Source organism: Corapipo altera, unplaced genomic scaffold (assembly GCF_003945725.1).
Source record: "Corapipo altera isolate COAL_440 unplaced genomic scaffold, ASM394572v1 75, whole genome shotgun sequence".
Taxonomy (NCBI): Eukaryota; Metazoa; Chordata; class Aves; order Passeriformes; family Pipridae; genus Corapipo; species Corapipo altera.
Genome location: NW_020884887.1, coordinates 13,332,730 through 13,354,056, shown reverse-complemented (window position 1 = coordinate 13,354,056; position 21,327 = coordinate 13,332,730). Strand labels below are relative to the sequence as shown.

Below are 21,327 nucleotides of genomic sequence, written 5' to 3'. Positions count from 1 at the left end.
GGCCCCAAAGTCCAGGGGTGACACTGCAATGGGTGCCACAACCCAGTGTATGTCCCCAAGTGCTGAATTCTCTTGAAAGTGCATTTTTAAAACAGATTTTTCTTTCTTAGAAAAAGAAACTTCAGAATGGAGGGTAACACTTCTACAAGTCTCTATATCTAGAAGTCTTTCTTCAAAGAAATAGGCAGTTGAAGATCAATATTCAAAAGTGTGTGGTTCATTCAAGCCTTTAAAAACAGAGGTGAAATATACAATGTTCTGCATTTAAAAACACTTTAACCCATTTTTATACATCTAACTGGCACTAATTCACTATTCAGGAGGATACAAAAGGTGACATCAAAGTCCCCCAGGTACTCCCACCTTCTGATTTGTGTTTACTGTTCCCCAATCTTAACTCAGGGAGGCTCCAAGCTTACAAAGGGATGATGAATGGACAGTATTCCCAAATTTCACACAAAGTCAGAAGAAGGGTGGTTTGGGGATGTTGGTTTTTTTTCCTGCTCCATCATAAGTTTGGCAAAAGTCTCTTTTCAGATGTGTTTTTACAGCACCTCACACAAAGGTACAGTTAACCCAGCCACTGCCCCTGCTGATGCCACAGCACCGTAATAATAATACCCCAATTTTCTGTGGTATCTTGAAGTCTGCAAAGGACACAGATATGCAAGAGTTCAGAGCTCTTCTGTGGTCACAATAACAGACTTCAGCGGGAACAGGTAGGGGAAAACAAAAACAAACAAAAAGCATCTGCAAGATTTTCTCTGTGTCCCTGTAGAGTTTAAGACAACGTCCCACCCCAACAGAAGAGGCTGTAAGGGTGTGAGCAAAGGTCAGGTTACATCTCCATTGCATTCTCCCACATTTTAAGGGTGCTGAAACACAGAATTAGTGTAGTAGTTACACAGGCAGCACGTCAGGGAGTGATGGAGCTGCTTCCTGCTGTGCTGCTCAGTAAGCAGAGGTCTTGAGTTACAATTCAGCTGGATGGAAAGACAATTTAAAAAGCCCTAAAGGAAATCTTGGCCCTCACAGGGCAGGTTTTTCTTACCTGATTTAATTCTTCATCATTTGCTACAGCCAACAGGATGTGTCTAGGAGTGACTCGACCCTTCTTGTTGTCCCTTGCTGCATTTCCAGCCAATTCCAGAATTTCCGCTGGGGGAAAAGTAAACCCCTTTTAATTACAATGTGATCATTAAGAAAAATCAATGTGTTATTTAGCAAAAAGATATGGGAATTGCATCATGTTCCTCCTAAGTACTGTAGATACCCTCAACAGACATCTAACTCTAAAATTACCATCTTCTTTCTACATGTCTAATCACTGAAGCACAAATGCACCCTTGAAGTCCTGTGCTTTAAACCACAATTCTTTTTTTTTGTTCTTTTGAAGCAGTTCCTCCAGATTCTTCACCTTTCAGTGTTCTTCTCAAGGCTACTGTCTGCTCATCTCTTAGGATCCCTCTCCTATCAGGTGACAGTACTAGATGTACAAATTCCATAGATTTTTTTTTTTCTCAAATCAGTCAAATGTGAGTCTGGCTTGAATCACTACTAGTTTTTTATTACTGGAAAAGATGTTCTTCTCAATGTCTCATTTTTTGTCTCATCATGGAAGCATTTAAGCACACACCAAGTTGGGACACTAAAAATACAAACTCTCCTTCTACAAACACTGAAAGATCTTTTTTCTCTGCCTGACAAGAAGTGTCTAACCCAAAAAAGTAACTGATGAATGAAGTTTATTTTTTCCTAATAAATTATCTCCTTAGAAGACATTTCCAGTCCTGACAAAATAACGTTTAACAGCAATGTATGGGATGGCTTTTACTGGAATTAGGAATGATTACCTTGCTCCCCTGCAAGGATCTATGATGTGAAAGGCTGGAGTGTTATCTGCAAACTTATCTGTCTTCAGCTCAACAAGCCCTAGGCAAGGATGTAATTAATTACAACAGAGTCTGGGGAACAATTAAAAAATGACATAACATGTTTATCTGACTTTGCAATTATGTGCTGTTGCTGTCACCTTCCATCTCCCTCTCTACAATCTGTGATTCACCATTACTTTCTGTATAATTCCTGTTGCAAACCCGGTAATGTTTGGAGAAAAAAAAAGAAAATGAAAATGTCTTTTTTTACATCTATTACACACCAATATTAAAATGGAACATCACAATAAGGTATGAGATGCATTTCACATTTAATAACTGACTATAGCATGAGAGCTCTTCCATAATAGGGAGGCAAACAGAACTGAATTAAGACATTAATCTGGAAATGAAAAAGACTAAAATCAAAGTCCATATGACCACATAAGACACAACACTACATCTTAAATAATACTGTACAGCACAGACTATGGCTTCTCATTAGACTGAATTTAACATGATTCTCCAATTATTCTTCATCCTGATTCCCATAACAAGTAAATTATGATGCTTACTGGAAAGCTTACAGCTGCTCCGGGATGTTCTACAGTTAAACTTCAGTGAGGATTTTGGTAGGTTTTCACTATTTTTGTGTTCTTCAAAGCACTCAATTAACTTTATTACAGGGTGAGACAGAATATTAAGTCTAAGGCCGCAAAACCAACTCAACATTTCACGCTGACAACAATTGCTTTAATTTATTTTTAAAGCAGGATTAGCAGGGTAAGGTCAACCTGCCTATGCTTTCCACACCTCCAAAGAAGGGAATTAAACTGGCATAATCCTTTTCATATACTTCCCCAAAAGGCCCAGCTCAGACACATGAGGTTTAGCTGCCTGTCACGACAAAGACCTGGCTCCCATCCCTGTGGACACCCCAGACATCCCCACAGAGCTCAGCGAGGCTGAGGAACACCAGCATCCCCACCTCTGAAGAGCAGGAATGGAATTGTTTGTGCTCAGACATTAGTCCCAGCTGAAAAGCCAGGCTTTGCTGCAAACAGCAGGCTGTGTTTTTTCCTTTGCCTCTGCTCCCCCAGTTTACTGCAGCAGGCCCTGGAACAGTCAGGCCGTGTTATTCCCTGTGACTGAGCGGCACAACTATGCAGACAGGTCATTTTGGAACTAAAGGCTCTAAGAAAAGTGTTGTGCCTGTAAAGCACAGAGGAATGTTTTATTTGTTCCTCATAAAACTCAAATGTCTGCCTTGTACAGTGGAGAACTGTTCTGGTAAGTGCTAAGCCCTCTTCCTTGGACAGGAAACTCATTTTGAAATTACAGTTTTCTAATGGTCCTTTAGGGAAGTTGAGGTGCCCCACTTCCTCCTCAGGAACAGAACGCTTTGCACTGGCCTTGAGGACCACAAAAGAGGAGCTTGGGGAGGGGGAGAGACGAGGAGGAGGCCATGGAGGGTGGAATTTCTCTTCTGGCCTTCTCAGCTCTCCAATAATAACTGAGCATTGCTGGTGCACACAGAGAGACCCACAGCACGGAAGAGCCAAACTCAGCCCTGCACACAAGGCTGGTCAGAGGGGCACTCTCCTGATTAAAAACAGAAGATCAGGAGGAATTTGAGCTGAAGCCAATACAGGCAACAGTTTTTTGATTTAGCACTGACCAAACCTAATCCAAACCCAACAGATCAGAGCACTCACAAATGCTGGAAATGAAGACTTTGTGGCTGTGGATGGCATTTGGAGTACTTGCCTTGAGCTTGCTTGCAGCCAGCTTCACTTTCACATCTGTTTTATGCTACTTTAATTCTAAAGACTTAAATGGTGTTTCACCCATGTTTTAAACTGATTTTAAATGAGATGAAAATCTAGCACTCTCTATAAGGGAGCTGACTCGAATTTCCAGAAGAATCACTCTGGCTTTAGCTGGAAAGAGTAGTAGGTGGGAAAAGGTATTTAAAATTGAGAGCAGCTCTGAATTCTTAGGTCAGACCCACCTTTGGAAGCAGGAGGCTCAAGGGTTCGAGTCACTGAAGAGTTCTGTCTCATTAAAGGTAACCTTCCCACAGTGGGGAAAAAACAGACATCGAAAAATCAACTCCTGCACCTGAGCAGGGCCAAGAGAGAAGACTCTGCTTCAAAATGTTGAGGCAAAAGAAAGTGTTAAGAGCTTCCATGACATCAGGTTTCACTCAGCTTGTATTTATCCAGCCAGAAGACCAAAACATTTTACAAAAATGAGGCCTCACAGAAAGGATGGAAGTTGCATAATGTCTATTCCATTCGTTTCTTATATTTACTGAAGGCATTTCCCCCCAGGAGAATAATTACATCACCACCACTCAGGCAATAGAAAATGAAAAGCTCTATTTTTTAAAACATGAAGAAAATATACAAGTTTTTCATTATTCTATGCTTTTGAAGGTATATTTTTGCAACTACTACATACTGAAATCTTAGCTTAATGTGAAGAGATACTCTTACTTGCACAAATGACTTTTTCTGTGCTTTTGGATACTTTCAAACAAAAATGTATTGCTTTAAGAGCAGATATAAAACAATCCAGTGAAAAAGCTGTGAGAAATATATAACTAGGAAAAAAACCCCAATTAAGTAGGAATGCCATGTCAGCATGTGATATATTCACGTATGGACAGCTGTTAAGCAGCAAAAAAAAGGGATGGAAGCCTCAGAAATCTGTAATGAACATATCAATTCAATTTAAAAAGTATAGTTATGATTAATATTTTTCTTCTTTTCAGTCATTATTAAAGAAGGTTGTCATGAATACTTTTCTTCTTTTCAGTCATTATTAAAGTAGAAGGTTATGATTAATATTTTTCTTCTTTTCAGTCATTATTAAAGTAGAAGGTTAAAGTGGGAAGTGAAAGCCTTAAAAGTTAAGACATTTCCTCTTAAATTTTAACTCAAAGGTAGTTTTCAATTGAAAAACTCCTTTGTAACATTTAGAACCAGGATATGGGTAGTGAAAACTCGTTCAAGCCTGTTCTCAGCACTTGAACCAAAACTGCTTTTCTTCAGCTGAGGTTTTTAAAAAGTTCAGTTAAATATTTTTAAAGGAGAAAAGAAAACCGGTTGCACATCTTTGCATTTCAACCTGAGATAAGACCACAGGAAAAGCTGTTCTCAAGGCATTTCCTCCTCAAACACAACCAAGAAGTGTCAGAAGTGTCCACAGAAACCTCATCCTGAAGCAAGTTTTCAGGGTGAGTTCCTCACCCTTTCCTTTCAGAGACTCTGGTCACGTCCTGGACATCTCCTGAGTTCTCAATTCCCTACTGGCATTTCCCTACTTCCCAGGGGGGCTCCTCTCTGCCTTCAACACCTATTTCACAACACTTGCAAATTTTGGAACCAACACCACAAGGTTAAAATGAAATGAGTTACTGTGAAGATGGAAACAAAGCAGGCACAGCAGGAACTGCAGACCTGGCTGGAAACAAAAGCAAATACATTCTTCTCCCACTCCTGGAGAGTGCTCTAGTTCATTTATCCCCATTTCCAAACAAAATATTACTGGTCATTACTGACTAAAACTCCTTTCAGGCCTTTAGTTTATCGTGCATTCCAGGCTGTAATACTTTCTAAATGTTAATAGTCAATTTAACTGGTCTGAGTTCATCCCCAAAATGTTGGTTTTCTCTCTTTTTTTGGTTTACATCTCAAGCTAAACCACTGCTGTTGCATCAAATCCCCTTGTCCACCTTCTCTTCAGGGAGATGAAATCATAGCTTTGAAAATTAAACTCTTAACAACTAACAGGTGATGTGTTGACAAAAGGCCAATTCCTGAAGACTCAAATTCCAACAGGAACAAGTCAGAGGTTTTTAAAAGAATGGTGAAGCCTCTCCTCCAAAGAAAATTGGTATCCAGAAATCAAAGAGAAATGAATGTTGACACAATTCCACTGAAAAAAAATATGTTTGCCACAAAGCCAACTACATGACAAGGAGTCTGCTTATTGTACTTTAAATTAATCATCTTCCCATCAGCATTTTATTGACCTGAGAATCATTTTACGTGATTCCAGAAGGTTTTAACCCAATCAACCCCAATCAACTAAGAGTGGTAAGAGTTTCCTGCATTCTTCTCTCCGTGTATTCCACCCAGTCCCCCTGGAATCTGCAGTTGCAAGAGGGAAGGTAGAGTCATTTAACAACACTTTCCCTCTTATGCATCCCAATAAAACAGTTCTCAGCCTTGGTTCAAAGTCATGGAAACCTGATGCAGTGAAAATCAATTCAAGCAATTTTACTGCTTTGAACAAGCCTGGATGAAACCTCAACTCCCAGCAGGGCAATCATTCTCTTAGGATGTGATAAAAACCCCAAACCTTTCAGTCTTGAGTGTCTGAGCTGTATCAAAACTAGGCCCCTTAAAGGAGAAACTGTTAACTTTGCCAAGTTATTCTAAGTTTTGCATTTCTGTGAGGCAGATGACAGACTGATGTTTACATAAAACACAAGTTCAGGCCACAAAAGCCACTTTTCAGCTCTCTATTACACTTTATTACTATCTTTTTTTTTTTCTTTTTTAGTATGAGATCTAATGTTATTTAACTTCCTATTTTTATTTTTTTTTTTAGTTTCTGGGTTTACTATCGATCTGTAAATGGTATGAGAGTTCAGTTTTCAGGGAAACCTGAATTTCAACTCAAATGTTATTTATTACAGCACTCACACCCTGAGTACTAATTTACAGAGATAGCCTAGTTCTTCTCCACTGACTTCAAGAATCCTGATCTAATTCAAATCAACCTTTATTCTTTTCCAGTGGAGCCTCCTCTACCTGGCAGGACACCTTTGCTGTTACTCATAACAGCTTACAAACGTTTTACAAATGCTCAAACGTGATTAATGTAACTGCTGCCAGACATTACTTGATCAAGTGGAGCATGTGGCACTTGGGGACATTGGTTTCCCATTTTAGAAATGCATCTTTTTGTTTAGTTCCCCAATGGATTTTATTTCCATGGATGTGTCTAATTGTTTTCTGGCCCCATTCAGAATGGTTCAGTATCCATTTTTAACATCCATAACATCCTGAGAACACAAGGCTCGCTACACCACAGTCATTTTTGCACTTTGGAAGAAAAGCACCTCCTGTTTGTTTTAGAAATCTTGCATTTCACTGTATATCCCCTAAATTTATTTTTCCCCGATGAAGTTTTATATTGAGGATGGAGCATTTCATCTGACTGCACCGAAGAATCCACATGGAATTTCATTTCCAAACGTAGCTTGGGGATAAATGTACTGTGGAAAAAAAGACTGAAGACCAAAGACAGAACATTATCTGAACTCAGGCATTCTAAATAATCCTCCCTCATGGAAAAAAAAAAAAGGGGGGGGGGGAAATTATGCTCACAATATTGATGTAACAACTTCTAAAAGTTGAGAACGTCTGAGCTAAACACACTGTGCTGCTCTAGAGAGTCAGGATGTCTTCCTGCTTTCCAGCCATTTGTGCTGGCATTCCAAGAATAAAGGGCCAAAGAAGAAAAGACTTAAGCTTTAATAGATTCTTTTCTTCTTCTCAACAAGGAATTCAAGATAAGGCAAAGATAAGGGTAGAAAAAAACGTGTAGCAAAATCAGCCATATTTGTTTTACACTTCATTTACACTCCACTCTTCAAAACAAACGCTGACATCAACAGTAAATTGAGCAGCAATAGACAGTAGAAGTCATTACTCTCTTGCAACTTAGCCCAATAAACAGATGAAATGACTTACCAGAATAAAAAGTATTTAATTCTAGAATAAAAAATATTTCATTCTAGACCTAAGTGCATTAAAATATACCTAAAATGTAACATTTTCAAGGGACGAAATAATTTGCTGACCGTGACGTAAAAAATACCTCGTGAGACCCTAATTGAGAACACAGCAGGACCCTGCTGGGGTCAGTAATTTTGGAGAGGGGTAGCTTTTGCAACTTGGGGATCCACTGAAGTTTATGGCACTACATGATAAGAGGCACATTTTTAAGTGCTTACAGGGTTGGAGCCAAGGAAGGGTTTATCAGTGAAAGAAAACTCTTCATTTCTATACATTTGAAACGCACTGATTCGTGCATTTGTAACCAGAATGTTGGTAAAAATGTAAGGTTTTATATCTAAAGAGATAGTTCTTACAAGTAGAGCAATTTTAAATTGTGACAGTCTCACTTCACTTAAGAGCATGACACAAATCTTACGTAAAAGAAATGTTACAAAGGAGCTTTGCTACGCTGATATATTCAAAATATTCTGCTTGTGAGGGTACTGCCATAAACAACTCTGCTGTATTTTAGGTGCAGTATTAATCCATATTAAACCCGCACTGGACATGAAGAGTCAGCTACATGCTTGCTCAGGTAAGGCACAGGTTCTACCTGTCCCACTCCTAATTTAATTTAAACCTCCTTGGGACACAGTTTGTGGCACAACACCATAAAGGGATTAGTGTTTCCAAAGTTGCCAGTTTAAATAGAAAAGATGCATCTTGGTAGTGAGTACACATTTCAACAGTATCAAAAAGATATTGTCAATTAATTATCTTCTTAAATTTCATTACTCCCTAAGGACTGTTATTTAGAGCAGTCTCAGAATGCCTGGAAGTCAAGTTTAACCTAAAGCTTTTTTCCTGTGGACCCCTGAGCTCGCTCTGCTCCCAGGCAGGAGTTCAGCAGTACCTCTGACAAAGAGGGCAGATCATTGCCTTCCCCTGTGACCCTGTAAAGATTTTGGGCAGTGAGCAGGACACCAGAGGGGAACAGCAACAAAAAAACCCCACCTCACAGCCGAGGAAAAAAAACTAATGGAGAAAACAGACATTTAACATTTTCTCCTTCCTTCACTTTGTACATAACAAATATAAATCAGGGTCTGATTTCTTCTGTATTCCTGTGCTCCTGCTGTTTTATAAACTTCTCCTTCTCCTCATTTGCTATGACATTTTGGCAAATGAAAATTATTTACAGTGTAGAACAGATGATGGGGGACAGGGGGAGCAGAAATCACTTGCAGGCCTGGTTTCTGCTGCCTTTAAATATGCTCAAGAGACTTCTATTTTTCAAGGGCAAAGGAGTATCTTTTTCAGCTCATAAGAAAGTTTGGACTGTACTGTAATTTGGACAAGCTCTACATCTGAAAGGACCAGACCTGATTAGATGTGTGGCTGGATCAGTTCTGACAAATACAAACCACCCAAGCTCACGTGAGTGGCTGCAGTGCCCCAGATGAAGTCTGTGGCCATTCCCTTGCCTGACCTAGAGTCCTTTTTTGACATAAATTGATACTGATTCACTACTTTGCAGAGAAATTAAGGAGTGGATTGCAGTTTTCTGAAGTCCACATTAAGGAAGATAAACAGGCAAGGAACCATTGTAAACCAAGTGATGCAATAAGGAAAGGAGACAAAAGGAACTACCAACCCTGAACCTGCCAACATAAAACTGTTGATAACGCTGATAATGCCTAAAATTAGTTCTGCAGCATAAGAAGTTAATCAAATAACCTGATTATTCCCTACAAGACAAGGCAGCACTGCATGAACTGCTGCTGCAAAGAAGAAAAAGAAATAAGAACCATGTATTATAGTTCTTCAGCATCCACATTATTCCTGCAGAGTAAAGAAAGGAACTGTATCCACTTGCTTTGATATCAGTAAGACTCAAAGGTACTTTCTGCACAGTTCCCTACAAAACACACACTTTCACCCTATTAGAGTGGACATAACACGTTATTTCCTTAGAGAAAACACAGGCAACTCTAATAAAGTTGGCTTAAGAAACCCAACTGCCAACACTGGGTGTGCTGATGAGACAATTATTTTGTAATATTATTTCTAGGTAACCTCTGGTGAAGAAGCAAGAGAAGGAGAATACTCACTGGGCAACCTGTTTCTGTGTCAAGTATATTGAAATCTAAGGACACAAGAAATGGCAGAATATGCACCTTTACTTTCTGATGAGTAGTGTACATACATGATAAAACTAAATTCCTTTCCAAGTACAAAGTGGATAAAGTCATAACTCCAGATGAATCCAGAACAGAACTCCAAGCCTAAACAGCTGGAAGCATTTCAAAAGTTCAAATCTCAAACTGAACAAAAAATCCCAGATCTGAGCACATTATGGGCTAATTTCAGATTTACATCAAAGTTAAACTTTAGCAAAGGCCAGCAGAATTTATCAGCTCACCTTCAAAAGGATTAAAGTTGGGGCCAATACTCTGCACCTTGATGAACAAGGTTTCAAACCTTAATGGGTTCCTCTCTATTAGGTCATGTCTCTGTCATTTCCCCTCCTATTTTTTTCTGAAGTTTCACTTTCCTACAACTGCTTTTGATATTTTACATTTCTCCTCTCCTTCCTGGATGCCAAGATTGCTTTTTTCATTTAGCCAATTTATTAGCAGGCCACTTCACATGGGCTCCTTCCTATTATGTCACGATCCTGCTTTTACTTTGAAATGGTTCAAATGCTTTGATTTAGTCTCAGACCATGTGCTGACATGACCATCTTCAAAAAAAAAACAACTCTCCTGGAGAGAAGTCAGGATTTCTCTGGGTTTGTGAAGTAATAACTGCCAAGAGTTAAAAAGAACACAAACCAAAAATCTCCAAGCATCCCATTTCAAGGGAGTGTGTCTGAATGATGCTGGAAAAGATGAATGACCTCAACTTCAGAAAACGTACAGAGCACCAAAGACTAAAAAATTATACTACATAGAGTGGGAAAAACTTACAGAAAGAGAAGGGCAAAAAAGTTCCACCAGACTGAAACAGTCAGAGGACTGCAAGAAAGCTGGAGAGGGACCTTTTACAAGGACCAGTAGTGATGGGACAAGGGGGAATGGCTTCAAATTGAAACAGGATACATTTAGACTGGATATTAGGAAGAAATCCTTCCCTGGGAGGGTGGGGAGGCCCTGGCACAGGTTGCCCAGAGAAGTTGTGGCTGCCCCATCCCTGGAAGTGTCCAAGGCCAGGTTGGACAGGGCTTGGAGCAACCTGGGAGAGTGGAAGGTGTCCCTGCCCATGGCAGGGGTTTGGAACGAGATGAGCTTTAAGGTCCCCTCCAACCCAAACCATTCTATGATAAAACTATTATTAACTCTGGAAAGAAAAGTGTATCTGTGCTTTTGAGGTGCATCTATGTACAAGAATGAAATAAAACCCTGAGGATATTAGGATTATCTACCCAGCCTTCAGAGGAGACAAAAACCCCATAACAAAACTATTTGCAAATATTTAAAGGGAGAAAACAAGAAGGTACTTTTACCTTTAGCTCTCCTTTCCCTCTCCCATTTTTACTTTTCCTAAAGCAATGTGTGTAACTTTTCCTTGGCTTTTTTTTTTGTGGTATGAATGTCCTCAGACAGTTTCCTAGGATCCACAGCACTGAAAGAAATACCTTTATTTCCCCACCCTATTCTCAGCTGCCTAAACCATCCCTGCCTCAGTAAACATTTTAAATCAAAGAGTTAACCAGCAACATGTGCTGCTCATTAGCAGTGCCTTAAGCTCACCTGTATTGCTCTGTTCCTTTAAAAGGGCAGCATTCAAAGCACCCCTCACCCTAAGAAGTATTTTATTTGAGTTGTTATTGCTGTAAGCAGGAACCCAGCTGAAGGAAATGTTAATTTTTTTAAGGCCATCTATGAAGTTTAAAAGCATTCTTTTAAAGAAAAGGTCCAAATAAAGAAAACCGAATGGGAATAACTGAGGGGGGGGGGGGGGAAGGATATTTGATGAAAACAAGCAGTTTATTAATTATTCATTATATTACCAATCATCTTTAGGGGAAGAAAAAACTTCACAGAAAAAAGATCAGCCTCTTTCTGTTCTTCAATGTCAATATTCACTATCAAGTGTATCTAAAACAGTCCCAAGTGTCAGGTTGATACAGTTTTAAACACTGCCAGGAAAGTTAAATCACACCTTAGTAACTTTGTGTTTAAGTCAAAGAAAGAACTGTATCTCTTCCTCAGATGCTCAGCACACCCTCAGAGTTTAAAGACTCCTCTCCCTTCCAACCCTTGAACCTGCAGCAACCCCAACACTGACAGAAGCAGATGCACTGAAAAAGTGCATTTCTCTCTGCTATGAGAAATGAGAAATAAGAGCCAATTCAAGCTTTTCCTTAGTCGTGCTAATAGACTCTGTCCCCAGACAGCAATCCATCTGGCACTTGTGCTTTTTGCTACATTCCTACACCCCAGGTAAATGCTTAAAAGTCAACCTGCCCACACAAAGGTGACTGAGCTGATGGTTTGCTCTTACCTATTTTTAATTTTTATTTTAAGCAAACCATTATTGCAAAAAGCCCATATGTTGATGCTGTTACAGCTGGGGTTTTCCATCAGAGGACTGCTTTTGTAATGCTGTTTGTGGGGTAAACGTGCAGTGTCTTAGGTCTCATTTGAGAGGAGAACTGCTGTGTAAAGATCTTTACTTGTATGTCTTTGGGCAAAGCATTTTCTTCCTTTGAAGCTTCTTTCTAAATGGAGGAAAAAATACTTTGGTCCTCCAAGAAGGGACTGTGAGGATGAGATAATTGTTTAAGGTGTTCTCATTCTGATGCAAGGAGAGGAACAGAGCAAGGACTACAAATGGAAGCAAATAAGCCACGTAGATCCAGGGCTGACCAACAGTGTGCATTTATACACAAACTCAACCAACCAAACTGCAAACAGCACATGCAGTCTCAAAAGAAATCGGTAAATTGAACAAAATGTATAAACAAGGCTGTAAGCAATCTCAGCCCTGTGTAAACACTGAGAAGCTCTCTATTTCAATTTAATGTGTATGTTTAACAGACAATTAGCAGACAATTATAATCCAAACAGTCAGCAGGCACAGCAAGGATGGCAGCAATGCAGGCCCAGTCCACACACACTGGTGTCAGTGGGAACCCTGCCTGCCTGTGTGGAAGGAGAGTTTTTACAACAGGTGAAAGCAAACACAGCACTGGAATGAACAAAAACCATCAGGGCTCTGAGGCAGGGTGGGGGTACCTTGATTTTGGCTGAGATGTGTGATCAGCACAGCACACACTCAACATTTTTTTAGTCATTTATCAATCACAGGATCTTTTTCCAGGCTTTCTTCTGTGCAAATTCAGCTTGAGTTTTACCTTCCCCTCGTTCAGCAACACCTACCAGTGAGATATTCCAGTACAGCAGCCATGTACACGGGAGCACCAACACCAATCCTGTACTTTGGGTGGCCCTTCTTAATGTAACGGAGCATTCTTCCCACAGGGAATATGACTCCAGCCTTGGCCGAGCGGGAAGTCTTGGTTGACTTCTTCTTTCCACCCCTGCTGGACATCTTGTCTGTCTCAGGTCTGAAACAGCACTCTACAGATGAGGAAGAAAAACAACCAAACAAAAGATAAAAGGTTATTACTAAGGACTGATGCTATAATATCTTACACTGAATTTCAACACAAATCAGTATTTTGGGGTAGGCAATGCATTAGAGTGTCCAAAACATACAGACAAGTTGCCTTTTTAGAGTATACACAACAAGAACCTAAAATATTTTTCCCCAGAATGTTTACTTGCCATTGCAATCTTGGCATAATTTTATGTAGGAAATATGTAAGACAAACTATTTCCTACAAATCTCCTTTTCTGAAATTCCTAACAGATTAAATCCAGTACCACTAATGGAGCAAAGAGTGAAGATTACCAGATTTAAAAGAGAGCTCCTGCATTGGAGCAGAGGATGCTTTCTGCAACAAGGAGGCTGACACAACCCTCTGCTCTCCACAAAAGACCTTTGGTGGGACTTTTGATGATTTGAACAGCTGTGGTAGGACAGTTATGCTCATGAACAACTACATTCCTAACTAGGAAAAACTGTGTCCACTAAAGCTTTCCTAAAGTGTATTCACCCTCTTTAAAAACCTCATTTTTCAAGAAGTGTGAATTGACAGAACAAAAGCTTATGGATGGCAAAATACATCTACTGTACACTAAACGTTCTATTTTTAGAAAGAGCTGAAATGACCCCCTTGAGATCTGAATCTATTGAAGCCCAACAATGTCCACACCGAAGACTCTGTTGTTTCAACATGCCCTCCAGGAATGTGCTGAACTTCCATCTGCCACCTTTCCCTCAGAGCACAGGAGTCTGAACACCCAGCAGACATCTGACAACTGTATCTCAGCTTATCTCAGGGAGGAAACCTACTGCTGATACAGCTGTCAAACATATTCTGTTCTCTCTCTGATTTCTGCTCAGGCTGTAAATAGAAGCTGACAAAACCCAAAGGGGTGGAGGGTTCACAGGCTCTCAAGGTATCTGCACAGGCTTAGGCAATTCACTGGGTTCTGAAATTACCTCAGGGGCAAGGAGACAATCCCCATCTCCCCCTCCCTCCCAAACTCTAGGGAAACCAGTGGAATGCATCAGTGATACCCAGACCTCTGTGCATCCCAGCTCTTCCCTGGCTGCACAAACGCTGCCTCATACACATGCAAATTCACTGCTGTGTTCATACACTCCACAGTGAAGCCCCTTTAAGCCTGTCTTCCCATCACACCATTGCTCTGCTTCCCTTTCCATCTTCTCTTGTTTATCCTGAATTTTCTCCTAGCCCTTTTGAACCTGACTGTATTTGCTACACGTCTGAATCCACAACTGAGGGAGCTCAGAACTCAGCAGAACAGGTTCACCAACCCCACTTTTAAGTTTTGCAATTTCTGTTCTGTGCTGACACATCCTGCAGTCCTCTAAATCTCAGTGACTCACTGAGATTCAGACTCCTAACTGCCAAATGAAGACCACTCAGGAGAACTAAAGAAACACAAGTATCAAACATTTCTTTTCCTTTTCACTTCCATATTCCACCCATCAGATTCCATACCTGCACAACACATCAGGTAAATTAAACGCAATGGGCTTATTGCTTGTTAAAGGTAAACAAAATAACCCCCTCTCTGTAGCTCAGATGGAATTCAAACTACATTTAGGAAATTTATGTCAAAATCCAGCCAGGAATGTAGGGAAAGGAGAAGCCATCAAAAGGGCTCCTTCTCCTTTCATCTGCTGTGGGCTCAGCTCTGCAACCACCATTATTCTGTGAAGAAGAGGACAAAAGCCAATTTTCTTGCCTTGAGAAACTGTCTAACTGGAGCTCACCAGTGATTTAAAAACCCATCCATTTAATTGCATTTCCTCATCTAGTTACCACTGGCTTTGTTAGCAGGAAGGCTGGGTGGGGCTTTGAGTTGGCTCTGGACCTTCTGCCAGGGATTATTTTCATATTTCATAATCCATTTTCGTCAACAGCACTACAGATGTTCAATCTCACAAATGTGAAGCAGTTCATTGACTCGAACACCAGGGAAAAGGGTGTGAGAAATACCTGTGCTGCCCCACAGCACCTTTGGATGGTAACTGATGGGTGAAAAACATGCTTATCCTAGAGAAAATCTGCAAGCCTTAAGCAGTAAACTTCTATTAACCACTTAGCTTATGAGTTTATGGGATAGTCAGAACAGCTGGGAGAGAATATGGAAATCCTTACTTCCTGATGTTTTTGGGAGAGTGTCAGTCATCAGCTGCTGTAACATTTAGATCAAAACATTACTAAAGTAGGTACCAATACAGAATAACACTGATCCATATACAAATTTCATAATCTTAGTTTATCACCTCTGCTAATTCCACAGGTTATTCTCTCCCTCTATTTTATACACTTGGTGACATTTCTTGCATTAATATTTAGGATAACCCTGGACCTATCTTGACACTTAACCTGGTCCTTTCATACAGAACATTAAGGACCTTTCTGTCTATAAGTTTATTTGTAAGGAAAAAAACTTTGTCTGAATCAGAAAGGTGGTGAGGGGGGCTACACATTGAAAAAACCAAGAACTTCTGGAACTTTTAGTATTAACAGTGAAATGTGATGATGAGTTTCAGAGCTTCCCATCTCAAGGATCCCATTCCCACACCTGGTGAATCACGGAATGTTCAGATGTTGGGGGTGGAGGGTGGGAAACTTAACTGGGTTTCAAGCACCACTTTTTCTCTTGCCAACCATGTAATTTGGGAGGTGAAAGTGAGAGCCTGGCATGGCAAACCTTTTTCAGAGCTTCGTTGTGTACTCAGCATCATTCCTTTGCAGAACCTGTTTGTCCTGCCTTTGAGCTGAGGGATGGCCCAGAGGAGCTCAGAACGTTCTCCTTCTCCACAGAAAAAGAGAAGGGAAAGAGATTTCACTTGCAAAGGCCACAAGAAAATGGACTGAAGTGAAAAGTAAAGAGCACGGCAAGAGATCAAAACCCAAAGAAAGCCCTGTGCCTTCCATGCTCCGAAATGGTTTATCTTTGTAACACCAGGAACTCTGGAATGCTGCCAACACTAATGAACCAGAGCTGTTTGCTGAGTCACCGGGAGCCCGCAGATCAGAGGCAACCAAAGGAACCTTATCACATGAGCCACAGTTCACACGGGATTTGAGTGGCATAATAAGTAAATATATTTTTAAATGAATCACAGCCAGTGACAGTCAATGGACCAGTACTTTCCTTTCTTTCTTCTCTCCTGCCTTTGCAATGGAATTACTGAGAAACTTTACCAAATACGTTGCAAAGCCTCCAAAGACTTTGACAATAAAATGGTTTTGTTTCAATGGGACAGTTCACAAAATTATCACTGTGATAATCAGGGGATATCACTGAGCAGTCAAGTATCTACGTTCACCTTTCACTTCAAATCAAATTTCACACTGTATTCTTCAGTGGCTCTGCTGTGCTTGGACACAGATTGCCCTTGGTGCAGAATTTAGCACCTGATCCACAGCCTTTTGAAAACCCCTTAAGGACTGCAGCAAGACTCACGCTGCTTTCTAAGATGTCCAAATGCACACAAACGAGATTTGATGGTTACAAGATTCAAGTTACAAGGCTCCTCTGCTGTCACATCTTTGCAAGCCAGAAATACATATTCTAAGAAAACGTTAAGGTGTTGTGATGAAATCACCATAATTAACATTTTTCTGGTTGAAATTGGCTGTAGGAACTCTGGTTGGCCATATTTTCCTGCGTGAAGATACTCTGCTAAACAACACTTTTAAATACCATCTTCCTAAAATGCACACAGGCATCTGTTTTTCTGAAAGGCTTAACATCACATAATTCTGAAAGCACAGGCTGCACATCCTGGCAAAGTGATACCCAAATTCCAAACACCAGTTCTTTATTAGCTGAGTCGATCTGCTACTTTGATCAAACAGCAGTAATAAAACCACCCTGCTATTAAGAGTTTTCAGGTACAGGTTCTTAATGACTAAACAAATTACTATGAATGCTGCTGCTGTCAGGCAGGGACTGTTCTGCTCGTGGGCTTGCACTGCTGTATTAACTGCACTCAGCAAAGAGATGATTAAATTTAGATCTACATCATCATCTCAGTAAGTGTAGTGGAATCCAGGAGATCATTACTACAATAGGAGAAATACTAAGACGTAGTAATTATTTTTCTCTTCTTTCAGTACAAAGGCTACGCTGGAAAGTTCATTTTTGTATCACAAAAGAGATTAGCTGCAACGCTATTTTCTTTCCATTGTTTCAAAAGATTAACAATATAAGTGCTGCCATTCTCTCTTAAATCTCTTTATGTACCACAATAACAGCCGTTCCTGAACTCTTTTTGAAAAGGTGCATTTGAATTTGCTTTGACAAGTAACTTGCTCTGTTCTTGGCTAATCAGAAGCTAGTCTGGCATATTTATAAAATGCACTGCCCAGGGTGGGTATAAAATGGGCTCTAACAGTGCCTGCCTAGCAGAGAGGGGCTCAGCCTGGCACTGTGGGTTCTAGGTACAAGAGCACTGAGAAGAGCTCTCAATTATCCTTTGATCTCATGTGATTTCAAACTTCAGTTCAAGTTCTTCATCAAAGCAATAACTCTTTGAGGTCTGAAACGGACAGAGGAGTGAAACCAGGTGTGAAACCGTTGTGAAACCACTGAAACATCCGTTCCAAAACTACATTAATTTATCATCTGAAAAGGTAGCACCATACATACATTTATTTTCACTTGGCAAACTGAGAGAACACTCCTCACCTAGGAATGCTCAATAGGTGCACTTGCTGTTGAAGATTAAGAAGACTATTAATTCCCAAAACATAAAGGATGGGAAAAAGAGGAATAACATTTTCATTAAATCTGTGTGCTAAACAAAACACTGTTGCACAATTGTATTCAACTCCCTCCCCCAGTGGGTCTGAAACACCAAAACAAACACCCCTTAATGTGCAAACCTCCACACTGAACAGTGCTGGGAGCGTGACAGGAGTTTCAGCTGGGCATCCTGCCACCAATACTCAGGAAAACGTAAATACAATTGTCTTCACTGACCACTGCTGGGAGAACTGGCCCAAAATAAGCCCATTTGTACATTATAGGTTTTTGTATACTTGACAGGAAGCAAGAAAAAATTGATACGTGGCCTTAAAGCACTGGATGGTTTGTGAGCTCAGGGGTCAGAAAAAGTGTTTTAAAGAACATTTTGAAAACTCCTTTGCCCCTAGACGTTTTTGGAAGGAAACAAAAACATAATAAACAATTCACGTGGATGTTTCCAGGGCAAAATCTGGATGCAGAATGAAATTTAAGAGAGATGCTACACTGCTGAGGGAAGGGAGTGCAAGAACTCGACCCACTGAGGTCATGAATGGTGTGATTCTCACCTCACTCCTGGAGCAAGGACCACGAATCCTGCCCATCCTGTCTTTAGAATGGGTCTGGGTAAGGAATTATAGCTTCTTTATGCATTGACAGCATCTTTCCCCAACAAGCAAGCAAACCAGCCCTGCATTCTTTCCACAAGCACTGCATGATTCTTTTCCAATTCTACCTCTTGAGTGGACAAAACCTAATGCTCACAGCACTGCCCACTGGGCCAATGTTCCCTCTCCCAGTGGAAGATCTATCTGGAGCCTCTTTTCTTTTTTCCTCTTGTGGTATCAGATTCCTCCTCCTGTATCCCTAGTTTATAAGCTTTTCTGTGGAACAGACAACAGGCCTTGATCCCACTTGACAGAGTTGTACAAAAATACTTCTGAATTTCTTTGAGAGCTCAGGTTCACGATGATTCTTCCAGAGTGTTATTATATATCACCTTTCCTATCAAGAGAATATCTTGTATCAGCTCACTGCTGAGCATTGGCAGAACCAGGCAACTCCTAAGGACAAATTTAAACACACCAATTTCTTTTAAGTCTAAGCTTACAGTAGTGGACTTCTCTTTTTGCTAATGTTGATGTACAAAATAAGCAATGTTTAAGTACTCTTCCTGTACTACTGTCATTAGGCCAAATTCCAGTCTTCCTATGAGTTTTCAGATCAGTTATGGCTTAATCTACACTGTCAACATTTTGCTTTGCTGGCAATCAGAAGGGTATGCAGTACAAACAGCAAAGCAAAGTTACTCTTTAGGGACCCAGGAGACTTCAGTGTGAAAGGTTATGAATCATAATGCAGCAAAATAACCTGCAACCATTACTAAGCAAACAACAATCTAATTCCTTTCTTTCATAACACTTGGGGGAAAAAAAGCCCCCAAACCCCAAACTCATTGAGTAGTTTTCTAGGAACCACTTGATACAAAATCTCTGATACCCAACTGCAATAAAATCTAATTTTCAAAGCAACTGTAATTGTCTTGTTCCCACTTAAGTATTTCAACTCTGGGCTGTACCCAAGAACCCAGGTAGTGTTTTTATTAATTGCACTCCTGCTCCTTAGCTCATTTATTTCTTCCACTCTTCAGAATGGGGGAGGCACTGGATCTGCAAAGTTCCCTACAGACCTGTTGCTAAGTGACAGCTACACACGGTCCTGAGGGGGAAAAAAAATGTTTGTTCATTTGTACGGTCAAGAGACAAATAACGAGCCTCATCCAAATATATTTCAACAACAAGCCTCCTTCCATCCCCAGTTTTCCACCACCCTGCTCGCACTGAGCCGGCTCCCGCTGCCGGCTTCAGACGCGATTTCACGGGCCTTCCGCAACTTACTTTCAAAGACTACAGGCAAAACAAAAGGACTGCGGGAAGGTGCAAGTTGCAGGAGGAGTTTGCCGCCCCCGCTGTGCCCCCCCGGGCGCAGACACGGGCCGAAGGCAGCGCTCCTGTGCCGTGCCCGGTGCGGAGCCCCGGGAACCCGCATCCACCTGCAGTGCCCGCGGTCCCCTGGAACACCCGCACCCGGGCGGTCCCCACGGGCTGCTCCGAGCCTGCAGGCAGACATATTGCGGGCTCCTCGGCAAGTGACACTTCCAAAAGAATAGCGAGCCCCTATTCTTCTTCCAGCCGAACGTTTATTTTTTTTTATTTTTAAAATTTTTTTTTTTTTTTTACCGCTCTCAGCTTGCGGTTTCAAGAAGCGCCATTTGGCTTTTGTTTTTCATTAAGTCGTTCCCACGCCGCAGGTAACTTTTGCGCCGCGGGTTCCTCATCCCGAAGTGAAACGCACGGGGGGAAAAAAAAAAAAAAAAAAAACAAACCACAACCAAAACCGCGTCCTGCTGCTTTTCCCTTGCGCTTTTCGCAGTGCCCCTCGATCACCCTGCGCTGCCCGGCGGGAACGCCGAGGAAGGAGCCCGTCTGTGCCTGGAGCAGCAGGGACGGGGGCGGACCGCGGCCCCGCACCCCCGCCGGGCTCCCCCCGGCCCCACACCGTCATTCCACAGCGGATTCCATGGAAATACGGCCCCGCTGCCACCATTTCGCCGGGCGCGGGTGGATCTCCGGGATCCAGCCGAGACAACAACGAGAGGCAGCAGAGCCGACCCCTGGGCTCCCCCAGGGGAGGGGACCGGCCCCCCCCCTGCCGCCGGTGTCACCGCGCCGCGACAGAGCCCCCGGCGCGCCCCCCTCCCTTCCCCGCTCGGCGGGCGGGCGCGGCGGGCACTTACGGCGCGGGCAAGATGTCTCCCGTCGGCCGGCGGCGGCCCCGCTCCCTCTCCCGCTCCCTCTCCCGTTCCCGCTGCTCTCCCGCCGCTCCGCTCCGCCCGCGGGGCCACCGGGATCGGCTGGACGGGCTGGCGGAGCTCCCACAATGCCGCGCGCGCCCGCGCGTCACATCCACCGCCCGCCCCTCGCGGCGGGGACGCCCCGCGCTCCCTCACGGTCCTGCCCCTGACGGTCCCTCCCGGTCTCCTGGCGGTCTCTCGTGATCCCCTCACGATCCCCTCACGGCCAGCTCCCCGGGCTTCCCGGGGGCTCCCCCACCTCACGGGGCAGCTGGCCCGGCCCCGGTGCCTGCGCGGGGCTGAGCCCTCGGCCCCGCGGCCTCCGCAGCTGCTCCCGCCCGGGCCATTGTGTACAAAGGCGTTCGCCCCTCAACCTTCAGGGCCCGGGAGCGAGGGCTGCGAGCCGCGTTCCTCCCGGCGTGAAGCGTGTGGTTCGTGGA

At 42.2% G+C, this 21,327-nt stretch overlaps 1 protein-coding gene across 6 annotated transcripts in view; it reads right to left on the bottom strand.

Moving 5' to 3' along the window:
- The window catches only part of LOC113947073 (core histone macro-H2A.1), a 42,684-nt gene extending 21,739 nt beyond the window's left edge, over positions 1–20,945 (bottom strand). For 3 of the 6 annotated variants that reach the window (XR_003527633.1, XM_027643296.1, XM_027643300.1), the window contains exons 1-3: positions 20,831–20,944; positions 13,054–13,254; positions 1,052–1,158 (exon numbers count right to left, since the gene is read on the bottom strand). Coding sequence is in view for 4 of the 6 variants with exons in the window: in XM_027643296.1 (XP_027499097.1) it covers positions 1,052–1,158; positions 13,054–13,225 (279 nt within the window). In the remaining 2 variants the exon portion in view is untranslated. Of the gene's footprint in view, positions 1–1,051; positions 1,159–13,053; positions 13,255–20,830 lie in introns of all 6 variants that reach the window. The other 3 variants (XR_003527634.1, XM_027643297.1, XM_027643298.1) reach the window with 2 other exon arrangements.
- Positions 20,946–21,327: the final 382 nt, after the last annotated feature.